Source organism: Eulemur rufifrons, chromosome 6 (genome assembly GCF_041146395.1).
Source record: "Eulemur rufifrons isolate Redbay chromosome 6, OSU_ERuf_1, whole genome shotgun sequence".
Lineage (NCBI taxonomy): Eukaryota > Metazoa > Chordata > Mammalia > Primates > Lemuridae > Eulemur > Eulemur rufifrons.
Genome location: NC_090988.1, coordinates 94,420,813 through 94,438,831, shown reverse-complemented (window position 1 = coordinate 94,438,831; position 18,019 = coordinate 94,420,813). Strand labels below are relative to the sequence as shown.

At 39.9% G+C, this 18,019-nt stretch overlaps 1 protein-coding gene across 1 annotated transcript; it reads left to right on the top strand.

Moving 5' to 3' along the window:
* Positions 1-5,434: 5,434 nt before the first annotated feature.
* MS4A6A (membrane spanning 4-domains A6A) lies at positions 5,435-17,276 on the top strand. The gene is made up of 7 exons (XM_069470072.1): positions 5,435-5,482; positions 6,813-6,975; positions 8,631-8,765; positions 11,103-11,159; positions 13,808-13,913; positions 16,329-16,430; positions 17,241-17,276. Exons 2-6 carry the CDS (start codon positions 6,829-6,831, stop codon positions 16,418-16,420), a joined length of 537 nt encoding a protein of 178 aa, XP_069326173.1. The 5' UTR covers positions 5,435-5,482; positions 6,813-6,828; the 3' UTR covers positions 16,421-16,430; positions 17,241-17,276.
* The last annotated feature ends 743 nt before the right edge of the window (positions 17,277-18,019 follow it).

The window sequence follows — 18,019 nt, the reverse complement described above, 5'->3', positions numbered from 1 at the left end:
TGTACATCTGTAAATTAACTCTATCTCACAATATCTTTATTCAAGAAATATTTATTGAGCATCTACTATACGCCAGGCACTGCTGGGAATATAGCAGTGTACCATCTGAGCTGTATGTGACCTCGTAGAGCTGACATTCTAACTACATTCTAGAGTTACTCTTCAGGAAGCAGCTTTAGTACATTCAATGCAGAGTTCTCAGTTAATAATGGTATCAAAAAGTTGATGTAGTCCTTAAACTTCGACTATTTCCTTATCAACGAGACTCTTTTCACCATACTGAAACCCCACTGACCTACAAACTTGAGAGGGATAATATAGATTTAATTTAATCCTTGAGTTTTTGATTGTGTGTTACCCAGAATACAATACAGTAATATTGAAGAGAAGCCAAACACACAAAAAATTCATGCTGTATGATTCCATTTATTAAAACTTCAAAACCAAGCAAAACTAATCCCAGGTATTAGATGTCATGATATCAGTTACTGTTTGGGGTATAGTGGCTGCTATGCCTTGTTGGCTCCAGGAAATGCAGCTACACCCTGCTCCCTGGAGCCTAAGCCTCTGGAGAACTTCTTCTTCACCATAGCTATGATGATACTGCACTCAACCCCCAGGGTCGAAGTCACAGTTCCATCCCTGCCCCCTGGGCCCAAGCCGCTAAGGTGCCCCAGAGTCCAACACCCCAGCTTTGTGGGTGATCTACATTCACTATTCTCTGGAGAGCAAACCAGTGCCCCAATTCTTAGATGAAAGTAGTTTCATAGACTCTGAGCTCAGGACCCTGGCTCCACAGCTGCTCTGAAAACATGTACCTTGTATCCCAGCACTGCTGTGGCTAGCTGTGGGCTGTGTTAGACCCAATGTAAAGAAAGTTCCTCCGGCTAAGATTTCCCAGTGTGGGGAAAACAAGTACAAAAGCCCTTACCTCTAAGGACTCAAATAACCACTACTGTCACTATAGCCACCACAAATTCCTGCAGTCTATGCCATTGAGGCCCCTGAGTTATCACTGATATGGATTTCAGATGAAGAACCTTCACAGAACCTACAGCACTGTGCACAAATGGAAGCAGAGCCATCACACCCTGCCCAACTGGCACCCTTGCACCCATTTGTAAGTGAATCTTTCCCTATGACATCCACTCGGTAAAGTTTGGACTGCTCCACCAGATGTACGGACATCAACACAGGCATCCAAGAAATATGAAAAGGCAAGAAAACATGACCACCAAAGAAACACAGTAATTCTCCAGTAACTGAGCTCAAAGAAATGGAAATATACAAATTTCCTAAAAAGGCATTCAAACATAATGCTCTCAGGGAAATTCAGTGAGATACAAGAGAGAACATACAGACAATTAAACAACAATCAGAAAACATTCATTAAATGAATGAGAAATTCAAGAAATGGAAATCATTAACAAGCATTAAACAGAAGTCATGAAGCTAAAGAATTGAATGAGCAAAATAAAAAATACGATAGAGCTTCAATCACAGACTAGATCAAACAGAAAAAATAATCTGTGAACTTGAAGAGAAAAATAAAAAATAAAAAAGAGTGAATAAAACCTAAGGGACTTGTGAGACACCATTAACCACACAAATTTTTGCATTATGAGAGTTCCAGAAGAAGAAGAGACAGAGAAAAAGATAAAAATCCCATTTGATGAAATAATTGCTGAAAACTTTTTAGGTCTTGGAAAAGATATGGACATCCAGATCCATGAATCTCAAAGATTCTCATTCAGGTTCAACCCAAATAAGTACTCACATTATACTTAAATTGTCAAAAGTCAAAAACAAAAAGAATTTTGAAAGTAGTGAGAAAAAAGTGAGATTTTATATACAACGGAATTTCCATTAGACTATAAGTGGATTTCTCCTTGCAGGGCAGGAGAGAATGAGATGATATATTCAAAATGCTGAAACAAAATAGAAAACTTCTTAGTCAGGAATGTTATACCCAGTAAAGCCATCTCCCCAAAATGGAGGAGAAACAAAGTCCCATCCAGGCAAAATATGAGGGAATTCACCACTAGACACCACTTATGACAAATGCTTAAGGAAGTTCTTCAAGTAAAAATGAAAGAATTGTAATTACAGACCTGAAAACATATGAAAGTATAAAACTCACTGGTAATGGTAAATGTATTGTCAAATTAAAAATATCCTAATATTGCAGTGGTGGTATGTAAATCATGTATACCTTGAGTATGTAGATTAAAAGTAAAAGTGGTCAAATACAACTATAGCTACAATAAGTTGTAAAAGAATAACTATATAAAAAGATGTAATCTGTGACATTAAAAATATAAATTGTTAGAGTAAAGGTAAAAGTCAAAAATATTTGTAGGCAACCAAAGTTAAGTGGGTACCAGCTTAAACTATTACAGCTATAAGATTTTCTTATGTAAGCCTATGGTAACAGGAAAGCAAAAAACAAACAAACAAACAAACAAAAAACTACTACAACAACAAAAAAACAAAAAACAAACAAAAACACTATTGAAGATAAGCAAATGACAAAGAGAATGGCATCAAAACTTAGTACTACAGAAAATAATCAAATCACAAAGACAGAAAACAGAGAGGAAGAAAGGAAAAATGAATCTTAAAAACAACCAGAAAATAATTAACAAAATGGCAGTTACAAGTGCTTATTTATCAATAATAACTTTATGTAAATTAAATTTTCCAATCAAAAGTTAGGTTGAATCAGGAAGAAATAAAAATCCTGAACAGACCAATAACAAATAAAAAAATGGGAGCAGTAATTTCAAATCTCCCAACAAACAAAATCTCAGGATCAGATGTCTTTACAGCTAAATTCCACCAAACGTTCAAAGAATTAATACCAATACTTCTTAAATTCTTCTAAAAAATAGAGCTAGAGGAAATACTCCTTAATACATTTTACAAGGCTGGCATCACCTTGACACCTAAGTCAAACAAAAGCACCACAAGGAAAACCTTGGGCCAATATGACTGATGAACATTGATACAAAACTCCTTAAAATATTAGCAAACCAAATTAAATAACACATCAATAATATTATGCATCATGTCCAAATTCCAAGTAGGATTTATCCCTGGCATGCAAAGCTGGTTTAGCATATGCAAGTTAATCAGTGTGCTACATTGCATCAACAGAATGAAAGATAAAAACCATACAATCATCTTAATAGATGCAGAAAAAAGCATTTGAAAAAGTTCAACATCCTTTCTTGTCAAAAACTCTCAACAGTTCAGGTACAGAAGAAAAGTCCCTCAACATAATAAAGGCCACTGATAAAAAAAAAAAAACCTCACAGCTAACATCATAATCAATGTGAAAAGACTGAAACCTTTTTTTCTAATATTCAGTATAAGGCAATGATATCCACTCTCATCATTTCTATTCAGCATAGTACTGGAAGTTCTAGCCAGAGCAATCAGGCAGTAAAAAGAAATAAAAGCTATCCAAATCAGAAAGAAAGAAGTAAGATTATCTCTATTTGCCTATGTCATGATACCATATGTAGAAAACTCCAAAGACCACACACACACAGTTATAAATAATAAATGAATTGAGTAAAGTTGTATGATACAAAATCAACATACAAAAATCATCTCTCATGAGATCTGAGGATACGTGAGCACCTCACCTTGATCTCAGACTCCTCAGCCTCCAGAATTGTGAGAAATAAATGTTTGTTGTTTGAGTCACCCAGTTTATGGTGTTTTTTTGCTATAAATGGTCTGAACAGACTAAGACAGGTAGTGTCTACCTGTTGTCTTCATTATAGAGACACATTTTCTACTTTGTAACCAAAAAAATAATCAGTAGGCTGATACTTTAAGAACATGTGAGTATTATGTTCCAAAGCACATTTTCACCGAATGGTTTTAGCATCCATTCAATTTGTCATATTATTTCCTATTCTCAGCCTAAATTTATTAGTCCATTTTACCATTCAGGTTACAACTGAATGACAGAAATTCTGATATCAAGCTATAAATGTTGTGCATTTCCTGGGAAGACATAATTGGAGCAAACTCTTAAATAAATTGATACTAATTATGTGTCACTGTTCATTATTCGTGAAGGAATTGGCCTCGACCTTGTGTTAGTTTGACATGGCATGGTTTAAAGCTCAGGAGGAGAGCTGCATCCCACTGTTTCACTGGATGCTGCCATGGTGATAAAGCTACAGGATACCTATGGGAAGTACAACAGGCACTCCGGGAAAGGGGAAGGAGCATCAACAGCTCAGGAGAGTGAGGGTTGGAGGTTTCCTGGATGAGTCCATTCCCTCTCTCAGACTCAGCTCTAGAACTTAAGACGAAGGGACTGTATTTAGTAATGACCATGTCATTCTGACTCTAAGGATTAAGCCAACCTTCTAAATGATGTTTCTTAACTCTTTTCTTCACTGGAAGAATTAACATGTGGAATTAAGTGCAGAGTCCATGGTCCTCTGAGTGATGGTTGAGGCTGTGTTCCTGGGTTCATTCTGGCAGCCCCCCAAGGCAAGAAGGGAGGAAGCCTGTAGAGGAGGCTGTGCAGTTGCTGTTATGGCTCTGGTTTTCCTGCCCTATGCACCAAAGTCAGCTTCCAAGGAAAGTCTTCCCCAGGGCTTCAAGGCATCCCAAGTGTGTGCTTGAATTTGTTTAGGTCTTGCTGAATCTTCCCCATGGGGGGCCTCTCCCGTTTCACCACTTCCCTACAGTGCCCAACCCTTCCGGAGGGCGAGGGTCTACCGTAAGAGAAAGAGAGTAGCAGGAAGAGGAAAGTAATTCTACAGGAGGCAGCAATGGCTCAACAAGTGTTGCAAGGCTGCTTTCAGCCTACCAAAAGCTTGGGGAATTAGAAAATGAAATAAATAAATAAATAACAAAAGAAGTTTTTTTCTATGTTCTATATTGCTAGTATTAGCTATATATATCATTGAATGTTCCTTGAAAGCAGTGTAGTCAATTATTACTATTATTATGGTTAATTATGTAGTATGGACTGTTATTTATCAATATCACTACTGCTATGAATATTAGTTACATATATTATTGAAAGCTCCTTGAAAGCAGTATAGGCTTTTTATAAACATTTTCTCTCATCTTCATAACAATTCGCCGGTGTTAGTATTGTTTCCCTATTCAACGGATTAGAAAAATGAGGCTCCAAGAATAGGGTGGCCTAATAACAGGAAATCAGTCACCAAGTGGCAATTCACACGTAAAGCTCCCCACTGTTAGTTGGTTCTTTTTGTGTTTTTTCTGAAGTGGCCAGGAGTTTACAAAAAAGGAAGTGCAGGCACATTTCACAAGTCTACAATCTGTAAGTATCACATCCTGTGTGGTTGTAAATGCTAGACTAAGGAAGGGCTGGTGACTTTCAAAAGATGAAGACAAGGAGGAACTATTGATAGGAGTGCCCGAGGACCCAGGGTTTAAAACCTCCTGTGAGCTTCTGAGAACTCAGCTGGAACCACGGGCACAGGTAGGCAGTGCTGGAAGACTCTTCTCAGCTCAGCACTCCCTTGCTTTGACCCCATTAGAGGGGCAATTTAACTTGAAGCTCCTTGAGAGCAGTTCAGAGATGCTAGAGCATTTTGGAAATAGAATGGGAAAACGTTTTTATAAACACTTTCTCTTGTTTCTCTGGAGTATCTGGTTTTAACTCTCTGCCGTTTTCTCACTGCATCATCTTGGTGAGTCACTTACCTAAGGTCATGTAATTAATGGGAGCAGAGCTTGTGTCTCTTCAAATGTCCTCAGGCCATTTGAAAACTGGACAGCCCGTGAGCCGACAATAATGTAGTGCAAAGAGATCCGAGCTGAGTTCAGCCACTAACAGCACGGTCTACTTGGTCCTTATGCTAGCAAATGGAGCGGCCAGCCTTGATGTCAGGACTCCAAGACTTATTTTCATACCACTGCAGGTAGCTGTGTCACACGACTGAATAAATTCAGATGCAGGCTGCCATCACTAGGTGGGAAAGTAGGAAGAGGTAGAATGCTTTATAGAATTATGCAGAGTTCAGACTCAGGGATAGTTGGGGCCCAAGACTGGTTCTACAGCTTCCCAGTTGTGTGAACAGGGCCAAGCGATAATGATAACTGCAAAGGCTTCTTCAGCTCTAACTCTATGCCATGCATATATGCAAAGTGTACTATTTGTACTCATAACAAGCTTTTTGATTCTGAATTTTCTTATAGATTATGTGCTTTTGCTAATTAACATGCAAGGTTGTTGTAAGGATTCAAAGCACTGCAGGATAATGTCTAGTAAAATATGATAAAACTATCTAGGATTAATGTTCGTAAAAAGTATTACTAGACAAAAAATAAACGAGCATAGTAAGATTGAGTAGTACAGAACCTGGATGGGAAAACAGTGAAGACGAGAACCCTGATCATATCTCATGACGGATGGGGTAGTTTGAGGATGAAATTCAACAAATATATGGCAGTGCCGTTGTCGTAGCCAGGACGGGAGGGGGTAGGGGGAGGATATTGTCGCATATTGCAAATTTTGTGTGACCATTTGCCTCTGAACATAGTGACCTCTCAAGATTCACGCTGCAGCTGTCCTGGCATGTGTTTATTATCTATAATTAATGGACTATGTCAAACATTATGGAGAAATTGTCAGGAAACCAAGGTTTTGTGGTTTTGACTGCTACCAGTGAAAAACAGTGGTTTCCATGAGATACTACCAGTTTCTTTCCCTAAAGGACAGGCCAAGTCTGGACTAATAGGCAAAAACTGACTTACAGAGCCAGAGCCTGGAAGCTATGTACTTTTTAAGAGCTATTTTTTTTTTCCAGCATTGGCAGCACCATCATGATATCGCAACCCATGACCAATGAGACCGTTGTGGTGCTCTCAACAAATGGCAGCAACCTCTCCCAAACGGAGAAATCCCACCCCACCAACCAGAGGCAAGATAGCCTGAAGAAATATCTAAAGGATGAAGTCAACGTTATTGGGGTAAATCCAATTCAGAACATGTTGAAGAGGAGGGGGGGGAAGAGGGAAAAGACTATGCGTGACTTGGGACTACATCCATTGTGGGTGTGGAGACCCTTAAATTTTGTCAGAGGGACTCCAGGCTGATCTGCAGGTCTGTGGAAGCCACTTGGAGAGCTGTATAAATTTTCCCAGAACTTTACCCAAGAGTTAGTTCTAAAAATATTTTTTCCTTATTCTGAATATGAACAATTGAGTTTTTTAAATATATTTGTTGTTTTTGTAATTTTGCAACACAGTACTTCTCTATATTTTCTTTTACAAAAATAATGGTGGTAAATGATGACACATTTTATGAACATTTTTCTGTGGGATCATTAATTGCATACTTAATAATCCTTCTTGATTTCTTTTTTTTTTTTTGAGACAGAGTCTCATGCTGTTGCCCGGGCTAGAGTGCTGTGGTGTCAGCCTAGCTCACAGCAACCTCAAACTCCTGGGCTCAAGTGATCCTCCTGCCTCAACCTCCCGAGTAGCTGGGACTACAGGCATGTGCCACCATGCCCGGCTAATTTTTTTTTTCTATATCTATTTTTAGCTGTCCAGCTAATTTCTTTCTATTTTTAGTAGAGACGGGGTCTTGCTCTTGCTCAGGCTGGTCTCAAACTCCTGACCTCGAGCGATCCTACCTGCTTTGGCCTCCCAGAGTGCTAGGATTACAAGTGTGAGCCACCGTGCTCCACCCATCTTGATTTTTTGAAAGGAATTTTTCCTTCACTGCAAATTATGGGAAAACACAATTCCTCCCCCTCTTTTCTCCTCTCTTTATGAAATGATATTTACCTTTTGTTTGTCTCTTTGATCTCTCTCCTCCAATCCAGGACTTATTAAACAAACTCTATTGAATGAAGGGAAGAGGAGAAGAAGGGCTCTATCTTGGACTGGGAGGGAAAGATAGGGTTTTGGTGTCTAGAATTGTCTCTGCAATCACACCATCTGAGGTGGAGCGCTCTGTGTGACTAGGTTCCATAACTGGGTGGGTCTCATTTCCCTGCCTCATATATATAGTCATATGGGTTCCTGTGAGGCTTAAGTGATATAAGGTCTAGAAAACTGCTTGGTAAATGTTAATAGAGCTGTGACTCTCTGAGGTGGATGTCAGGGAGGAAAACTTCACCTCTTAATGATAGAGCTTCAGGATCCTCAGTTGAAGAGACACAGAGACAGACTCCGTGTTGTGTCTAGTGGGGTCTGGGGGATGTGGGGAGGGACTTCCACACTGTCCATGTTCAAGAGAGTGTGAGGGCTTTCTTATGGCCCCTGTTCCCATAAGATGTAGAAAGAGAGTTCCTAGTCATGGATTCAGAGAGCTGGGAAAACAGATTCCAGCACTTGCCATGAGCTGGGTCCCGGGCAGACCAGGGCCTGAGAGACAGAAAGACTTTAAGGCTTGCTGAGCACCTGCCCCATGGCTTGGGACAGTGGCTTTCTGTGGCAGAGCAGTATCCCCTCCAAAATGTCTTTTCATATTTCTCACTCCAGAGCTTGTACACGGTCTGTAGCCCCACTGGAATCTTGCAAAAAGTGATAATGCTTTAGCATCATGAGAGGGGTGGAAAGGACCTGTCTTTACAAATGCTGGTTTTAATCCTCTGTCTCCCTTCCTCTTCCAACAGGCTATCCAGATCTTTTGTGGCGTGATAGTGCTAAACTTGGGAATCATTTTAGCATGTGCTTCCTACTCTCGACATTTTACCGATGTGTTTTCTACCCTGTTGCAGTCAAGTTACCCATTCACAGGATCCTTGTGTGTGAGTAGAGTTCCTGAGGAGGGCAGAATGGGGTGGAGAGGGGAGGAAGATGCCAACAGCTTAGACTCTTCAACTGCCACCTTGCTATGTTTCTGTCTGCCAGGAGCAAGGAGTCAATGGTGGAACTTCTCCTATATGTGTAGTTCAGGGAAGGATTGAGTGAAGTAGCATGGAAGGAGTTGCCTGATTTTTGATCTCGTTCTTTTCTGGCTCAAATAAACATTTCTTTTGAAGATCATTTAATTTTCACCTTATCTTCTTGAGCTACGATGAGGCCAGTGGCTTCTCTACAGGTTTAGGCAAAAATCCAGGAAGTAGGATAAAGTTGGGAAGGACATTTCTCTACAGTAAAATGAGCATCAGTGGAGGACATCACCCACTCACAGAGGAGCCACACAGATGTTTGTGGGAATCATGGAGGAAGAAGCAGTTTGAAAATGATTTTTGCTGCATTTATTGGTTCCCAGGGCAGTCTGAGCAGTTGTTTATACTTCAGTGATGTCCTGGAAGTTCCTCTGAAACAGTTCAATGTCTGGGGTGTCAAGAGGACTTAGGAGTCCTTTTAACAGAGAATAGCTTTCTTCTAGATTAATATGGGTGAGTCTTTCTCATAATTAAGCTTCACTGTCATAATTTTTTGTGCCATCAACTTCCCGCAACTCAGACGAGATCAGGCACGTTCAGGGTGGTAGGATATAGACAACTTACTGCAATTCAGTACCTATTACTTGCCTTTTCTACATTTGTTTCTGTAATGCATCTAGAAGTCCACCTTTTTGTCAATCTGGTCAATTTTTCTTGTTTTATTAACTAAAGTCAACACTTTATTTGAGTTTTCCCCAATTATCCTTTTTCTGTCCCAAGATCCATTCAAGGATACTGCATTACATTTAGTGGCTATATCTCCTGGGGCTACTCTATGCTTCCTCAGACTTTCCTTTCCCTCAATGACTTTGAAAATTTTAAGTAGCATTAGCCAGGATTTTTGTAGAATGTTCTTAATTTTGGGTTTGTCTGATATTTTTTTCATGTTTAGACTAGGGTGCTAAATTTTTAGGTGAAGATGACAGAGGTAAAGTTTCATTTTTGTCAAGTCATGTCAAGGGTACGTGCTATCAACATAATGTCACTGATGAAATTAACCTTGATCATGTGGCTGAGGTGGTGTTTTTCAGGTTTCTCCACCGTGAAGTTACTACTTCTTTCCCTCTTTGTACTCTCTACTCTTTAGAAGCAAGTCACTAAGCACAGCCCACATTTGGAGAGGCATGTAATCAATTATTTTAAGACTCATTATTTATTTATATAGACAAATTACTTAATGCTGGGGTCACAGGAACCACGGCTTTTCATCTGTTTTGTATTGTTTTTTTTTTTTCGTTGTCAAAGAATTTTCTATTACTTAGCCTCTCTTAATCTATTAGATCACAAATGCTTTAGAGAGTAAATACTTTCTTTGATTTTTTTAAACACAGCCTTAAAGGCTTTCTGCCATCCAGTCTGGTCCTTCCTTCTGCTTTCATTTATTGTTTTACCTTAGCGTGGGGAGCCATCAAATTAAAACCTGTGTCTCTGTCTTCTCATATCTGTTAGCTTCCCCCATGATTTTCTTTTAAAGAACTAATACTAATCCTTTTTAACCTCTTCCAAGAATGGAAGAGGAGGGAGTACTTCTAAACCCATTTTATGAGGCCATCATTACCCTGATATCAAAGCCATGCAAAGACATTACAAGGAAACAAACAAACAAACAACCAACCATCTACTGGTCAATATCACTATTGAGCAAAGATGCTAAAATCTTCAACAAAATACTAGCAAACTGAATTCAACAGAACATTAAAAAGATCATTCACCATGATTAAGTGACATTTACCCCAGGGAGGCAAGGATGGTTCAACATACATAAATCAATAAATGTGAAACATCACATGGCTAGAATGAAGGGCAAAATCCACATGATTATCCCCTGTTCCTTTTTTTTCTATTTCATTTCTTTTATGTCCTTCTCTAGAGAAGATCTTACTCCAAGATTTTCTCATATAATTAAAAACAAACAACTTCTTCCCTGGTTTTAAAGTCTTCATTTTGTTCGTTAGGATAGATTCCTGCTCATATCTGCTTTTTTTTTTTTTTTTTCCCTCATGCTATCTGAATGCTATACAGGCAAGAAGGACAAATTTATATATTTAAATGGGTCTCACATTTTTGGTCATTGGTTTCCCAGAGCTTTTCCCATGGGAGTTTTCCATAAGCACCATGATAGTAACATTGTAATTACTCTGCACATGAAAACTGTAGGAACTGACCTGACCATTTTCTCTCTTTTCCGAGTAGTTTGTCATTTCTGGCTCTCTGTCAATCATCACGGAGAAAAGGTCAACTAGGACTTTGGTGAGTATGAGAACTGTCACCAACAGCCTGATGGACCAAAATGAAACTTAGAACCCTTCATGGCCAGTCTCTCCACCTTGAAAAGTTGGAGACTAAGTTCTGGAGCGGTCATGTGTTAGAGTTAGAAGCTGGGCTTGGATCCTCCACATCCCTGTTCAGAGCACAGTTCTCCAATTATTGTACCTCAAATCAAAGTCTACACTCAGGGTACTGTATTATTCCCTAGCCCAGTGCCCAGGGAATTTTAAGCCCATGAATTAAAACCCTTGAGGAACCCAGTCAAAATGCTGTTCATCTGAAGGAAAATCTCATTTATCTCATTCTTTCATCTGTCTCACTAGTAAGCTAATACTTTTATTTTGTATGAATATAAATTCTTGAGAGCTAAAAGTTATTATTAGTCATTTGTACTGGTTAAGAAAAGAAATACCAACAACAGCTTTATCTGCCCCTATCCCTTATTCTAGGAAAAACTAGAATTGGAAGCGGCAGGGAGTAGAAATCTGGATTATAGGGAGAAGTAGTTTTCTAGTCTGTAAAGTTTCCCTGAGTCTTCACTCAATCCTACCTCCCTCAAGGGGTTGATGTTGGAGGACACGTGAGAGAATGTCATATAATGCAATAACACAGAAACTCAGTTTGGAAGCTCTGGCTAGAAAAATCTCCCAAAGCCAGCAAGGAAGTGAGACACGGTGCTCAGGACAATGCCAATATCTCTCTTTCTCTCCCCAGAATTTAGAGATTGTTATTTGGAACCCCCAACTCGACTCCAAACCACTAGATCTGTGGTGTTCAATAGACCTTTCTGTGATGATGGAAATGCACTATATCTGAGCTGCCCAATATGTAGCCACATGTGGCTATTGATAGCCTAAAGTGTGGCTAGTACAACTGGATTTTAAATTTCACATAATTTTGCTTTAAATATAAATAGCTCATGTGACCAGTTACAACCATATTGGATAACATGGTATAAGAGTAATGTTTCCAAATGTTCGGGGGAAATATATGAGGCTTTTACCCTAGAGAAGAACAATCCCACAGTGAGTGTGCAAGAAGCTCAAGGAGACAGGATGTGGTCTCAGGATAGACTCAGGCTCAAGAGAGACATCCAGCCTTTAGTGAATTCTACTCGTTTTTTTAAAATTTTTATTTATTTACTTTTAATTCAGGATATTATGGGGGTGCAAACATTTTGGTTCCATGTAATGCATTTGCCTCGCCCCAGCCAGGGCTACAAGTGTGTCCTTCCCCCATCCACTTTCATTAGCTGTGGATTTGCCCCCTCCTCTCCCTCACCTGACCGGCACCCCAAGAGTATTAGAGATTAGAGCACTCTTACCCTGCTGGTGGGACTACAAGCTAGTACAGCCCCTGTGGAAAGCAATTTGGAGATACCTCAAAGAGCTAAAAATAGAAATACAATTTGATCCAGCAATCCCACTACTAGGCATCTATCCAAAGGAAAAAAAGACATTCTATAATAAAGACATCTGCACTCGAATATTTATAGTGAATTCTCCTCTTGTCACATATTATAATAGACCTTTTTGAGACTGAAGAAAAGTACCATCTGAGAACAAACCTAGCTTATTCTAAAAACACAGACTCCAGGCATCATGACTGATATTGCCTGTCAGGAGGCCCAGGAGCATGCACTTTAGTCATTATTTTGGAAAATTGGCGCCCCAAAGCATCAACTGCTGAGTTCCTAAAAGAAGAGGGCCCTATATAGGACTGAGTGACTCTCCAGCGTGTGGCTGTTGGATGGGCCCTGCAGCCCAGCAGCCTATCACTATCGCTTTCAGAGTGGTCTTGACTCAATTCTGTTTCCTGTGAGTTGGCACAGAAAGGAAGCCATTTCTCTACCAGTATATTTATTTCACTCACTTCATTAATGTGGAAAGCAGACCCCGAGTGTGAAGTAAAACTGAGGAACTGAGTATCCAAGGAAACAGAGCAGAGGCAAACCCAGCACTGTGGACCTCTGTTTCCTGACATCAGTCCGGACCTTTTTCTTCTATCTCACACTGCCTGCCACATGTCACGCCATCCTTGGCCCTGCATCTAGACCTCTGCCTGCAGCCATCCACGTGTGGCCCTCGATGCCACCGATCATATGCCTGTCCAGGCTCCTGGGCCTGCCTGAGACTGAGAACCACGTCCAAAAGGCTGTGCTTCCAAGAGAGGTAGCGTGCAAAGAAGAGTGAACTGCTCCGCCTGCCTTTTCTGTGTGACTGGAGCTTCCATGCGGGGTTTCTGAATGAGCTGTGGGACAGAGAACTATATCTGGTAGGCTGTCACCCTTGCTTTTGGCCACACTCCCTTCGTGATTTTGCAGGCAAAGCCTCATGGAGACCCTGCTCTCAGTCCAGGGTAAAGAATTTAGGAGAGCATCATTCTCTGCCACACCACTGAAGTCCTGCCGAAGGGGGAAAGTTTCTAAGTATTAATTCGATCAGCCAAGATTTGCCTTCTAGGTTCAGAGACTTTTGCTAGCCACTGGGGAGACAGACATGAATGAATGGTCAATCCCAGACCACCTGAAGGAAACAGATAAGGGAATAATTTGTAGTGTAATGGCAGAGAGGTATAGGAGACAATTGTTTCCCATTAGGAGTGATCCTTACTCACTGTTTCTCTTTTAGGTTCACGGCAGCCTGGCTGGAAGCATTCTGAGCACTCTGGCTGCTCTAGTGGGTTTCATTCTCCTCTCTGTCACCCTGGCTGCTGTGACTCCTGCTTCACTGGAGTGTGAGTTGGACAAGAATAACAGGCCCACTAAAGCTTACAGTTATTTCTATTTGGATTTCTATGATATGAAGGACTGCTTTATGGCCCAAACCAGTCTGTTTGTAAGTGTTTTTAGATGGGATGTTCTGATTTCATGAGGGTTCTGAAAGCTTTGATGTCTTGGTATTCCTTCTTTTGAAAATCTCTCTGTTCTTTCTGGTTTGGGCATTTGGGGGAAGGCCATGGTCGTATAAATGAAAGAGGACTACGTGGATGAGATTAAGGGGCCAGGCTATGGGATTACATACTAATAGGGTGAAATTAAACAGTAAATATCAAATAAAGTAGACAATAAGAAAACTAAAACTTATTGTTGGTAGAGTTTCTTAATTATCAAACTAATTCAATTTTAGAGGCATAAGACATGCATTTGTCAAACAGAATCTTGGTACATGGATTGGTGAATTAAGAAAGGCAAACATAGCCCAGGTGATCAGGAAATGCCAGGAAGGAAACCTGGCATGTGTGTGCAGTGGGGAGTTAACCTGGTCTGAGAGGACATCAGACTCAACACTAAGAAGTGGAGAGTAGAAAATAGGGGTTAGAAGGCAAAGTCACCCCATTGCAGTGACCATAGTAACCAATAGTACTGGTCAGGTGAGAAGCCAACACCATTGTTGCTTTTTGTTATAACTTAAAGAAGTGTGAGGCCGGGCGCGGTGGCTCACGCCTGTAATCCTAGCACTCTGGGAGGCCGAGGTGGGTGGATCGCTCGAGGTCGGGAGTTCGAGACCAGCCTGAGCAAGAGTGAGACCCCGTCTCTACTAAAAATAGAAAGAAATTATCTGGCCAACTAAAATATATATAGAAAAAATTAGCTGGGCATAGTGGCGCATGCTTGTAGTCCCAGCTACTCGGGAGGCTGAGGCAGTAGGATCGCTTAAGCCCAGGAGTTTGAGGTTGCTGTGAGCTAGGCTGACGCCATGGCACTCACTCTAGCCAGGGCAACAAAGCGACATTCTGTCTCCAAAAAAAAAAAAAAAAAAAAGGAAGTGTGATATATTAAATTAGGAGATAAAAAATGTAGGAAGATGGAGAATGTTAACTGATAATGATTGTAAGGAAATCTATCTCTTCAGGACAAGGAAAGCAATGCAGTTTGACTAACAGAAATAATATGTCTTAAGTTGTAAGATTAAGGGGCATGTATATAGTAAGCAATACATTGAGAGAAAAAGCAGGCAACATAAGAATAAGGAGGTTGAGGAATGTTTATTGTTCTGCAATCATAAAAGTGAGACAAGCCAAAGACTCAGAAGGAAGATGGACAGGTAGAAAGGTCTGTTCAAATTCATGCTTGTAACCATTCCTCATAAAACTGGCTTTGCTTCTCCCCAAGTTAATGATATTACAATGAAAAAAAGTACATGCAAATGAGGCTGATAGTAATTGGTATAAAGTACCACCTGGCTCAGCCAATTCCACCTTGGGAAAAATTCTGGAGAGAAGTTTGGGAGGAGTCTTTGTAGTAGATAAAGCATAAATTTATGATGGGACAGTTTTACATTAAAAATAAGGGATATTATGTTGAGCTTGCTTGCTGGGACAGTTTCTAGGTAATGGAGACAATTGTATCTCCTTTTTAACTGTGTGTAAATACTGTGAACCTGAGATGTATGCAATCAAATTACCTCCCTTTTTTTTTATCAGACAGCCAGTTCTGCATGAATGATGCCTCAAGAGAGAAATGGTAGAATCTACCTCTCAGTGTAATTTTTCTTTAATTGGTTTGAGTTATTAGCAACTGTGGCAGTTTTCTACCTTGATGGTCTTTCTCTAACTCTTACAGCTACCAAAACAGGCCAAAAAAAAAAAAAAAAAAATCCAAAAGGGTTCAGATATATAGAAAGTGGCAATACTGAATTTTACAAAGGGCTTACACATTCAAAACCTATGGATCCTCACAAGTTTCCGAGAAGGAAATATGATCACGTATGTGTGATAAATGAGGAAAAAAGAGCTAGAGAAGGAAGGAGACTTGTCCAGGCTCACATAGCTACTCAGCAGGAAAAGTGTGACTAGAATGGGAGCTGTTGATTTTCCATCCTGGGAGTCATTACACCACGCTCCTTTCTTACTGAGTGAACAATGTTATCAGAATTATGTGTCTCAAAGAGGTCAGAAACAAGTGTATAAAGTGGGTTAGTTGATTTAGTTCCCACACATTGCCTCTCCTCCTCCCAAGAGAATAAAGGAGTGAAGGGATTGAACTGAGCCAACCGTGAGGCATGGGAGGATACTATTCTCTTCCTGACAATGTCCTTACTTTGTTCTCTGATGGTCGAGATGGTCTTTATCCCCGCAGTCACCTCCCAAACAGGCATGAAGTTTTCGGTTGACTCAAGCAACACCAGTCTCTCATTTCCTGACTTTCAGGGAACTTTGTCTCTGATGCTGATTTGCACCATGCTGGAGTTCTGCCTAGCTGTGCTCACCGCTGTGCTTTGGTGGAAACAGGCTCACTCTGACGTCGACGGGGTGAGTGTGCTGGCCAGCCTTACTGAATCCTGCCTGCTGTGTCTCTGGGCTGTGTTGAGCTATGTCACCAAGAATGGCAGAAGGAACAATCAGTTGGTCATGAGATATACGTGGGGGGTCATTTTGATGGTGATGGAAGACAGTCAGATAAGGAATGGCAATTTAAGTAGCTGACCAGCTGAGGATTCACTGGATGTGAAGATAGTTAAGCCTGAGAAATCAACTTTTTCAATTCTCCCATTTTTCCAATGAAAGAACCAATGCTCTGGGAAGTTAAATGACTTGTCTGGCATTATGCTATGAGCTTGTGCCTGTGCTTAGAACACGAGAACCTGGCGTGCCTCCCTTCTAAGTAGGGATAAATTCAGCCACAGCCACTAGTCTCCTTAACAGTCTCGACTTGGTAAAGGGCATTTGAACATGTGACTGGATTCAGTAAATGTCTTATGCTCTGCTTTTCCCTTCTTGTGATTTTAAAGTTCTTTTTTCCCCTAAAAGATATAAAAAATTATTATTTAATCAAATTACATGGGACACCTCACTACCACAACCATGGATTCATGTCTTCATTTAATTGAATTAGAAAGCTTTGATTTGTCCAAAACTTTATCACAGAGAGCAGAATGAATACTAGGCTAATGAACAGCAATTATACGAAGAATTTTCTGATGTGCTATAGTCATCTTGGAATAGCTAAGAATCCTATGTATAAAGTTGGAGGAAATGGCATCAAGAAATATTTTTATATATTTAATATATATAAAAAGTTCAACTTGAGTGAAGTCTGAAGATATATTTTGTTTCTTCTAGGTTGTGCGTTTCCTGCCTCAGAGTTACAAGGATGTATCCAGCATGCCCTCAAAGAAGTGTGGCCCTGGATATCAAGAGCTATAGAATCCTTAGGAAAAAGGCGGGGGTGGAATATTCATCAGAAAGTTGGTCTTTAGGATAATATAGAAAACCTAATAATTATTTAAAAAGCAAAGTTTCAGTTTCCTAAATGTGAGCTTGTTAGGCAATCAACATTTTTAAAAATTGTTTTCTTCTAATTGAATATATATGTTGAATGAGGATCTCTTGATTTGCCTGATATTGACTTCAACAAAAGCACAGAGCTATAAATTACCTTTTCCTAGACTGTTCAAATAGTCATAGATGGTCCTCAGAAAACTAGGCAGAATGATGATGACTCAGTGGGTCATGGTGATGCAAAGGAGACATTTTTTCTTATACCCCTTAATTGTCAACATGAGTTAACTGAGTTTTTGGGGTGTTCAGACTCCTTTATAATAGGCACCAGTGTTTTAACACATGTACTTTACTCATTAGTACATGGAGACAAGCTCCTTATGACGAAGTTCAGGATGTATACAAGTAGCTGGCTTCAAAATAAAAATCTTTATTTGAGTGCATATTTTGTTTGAAAACTTACTTTGCTATTTTTCCTTTAAACATAGAGTAAGTCAACAATGATAGATATAAACCTAAATTTGAACAGTCTTTTTCTCACCACCAAATACTCAAACAAAACAAATAAGCAAACAAAAGCTAACCAGGAATACTTCTCTGTTCATAAGAGGCAACTAGTT

Bases quoted from the DNA above. Each gene is read 5' to 3' on its own strand.
- MS4A6A (XM_069470072.1), top strand. From the start codon at position 6,829: ATGATATCGCAACCCATGACCAATGAGACCGTTGTGGTGCTCTCAACA. The intron at 8,766-11,102 runs GTGAGTAGAGTT...TTTTCCGAGTAG, and splicing joins CATTCACAGGATCCTTGTGT to TTTGTCATTTCTGGCTCTCT. The intron at 13,914-16,328 runs GTGAGTTGGACA...CCTGACTTTCAG, and splicing joins GACTCCTGCTTCACTGGAGT to GGAACTTTGTCTCTGATGCT.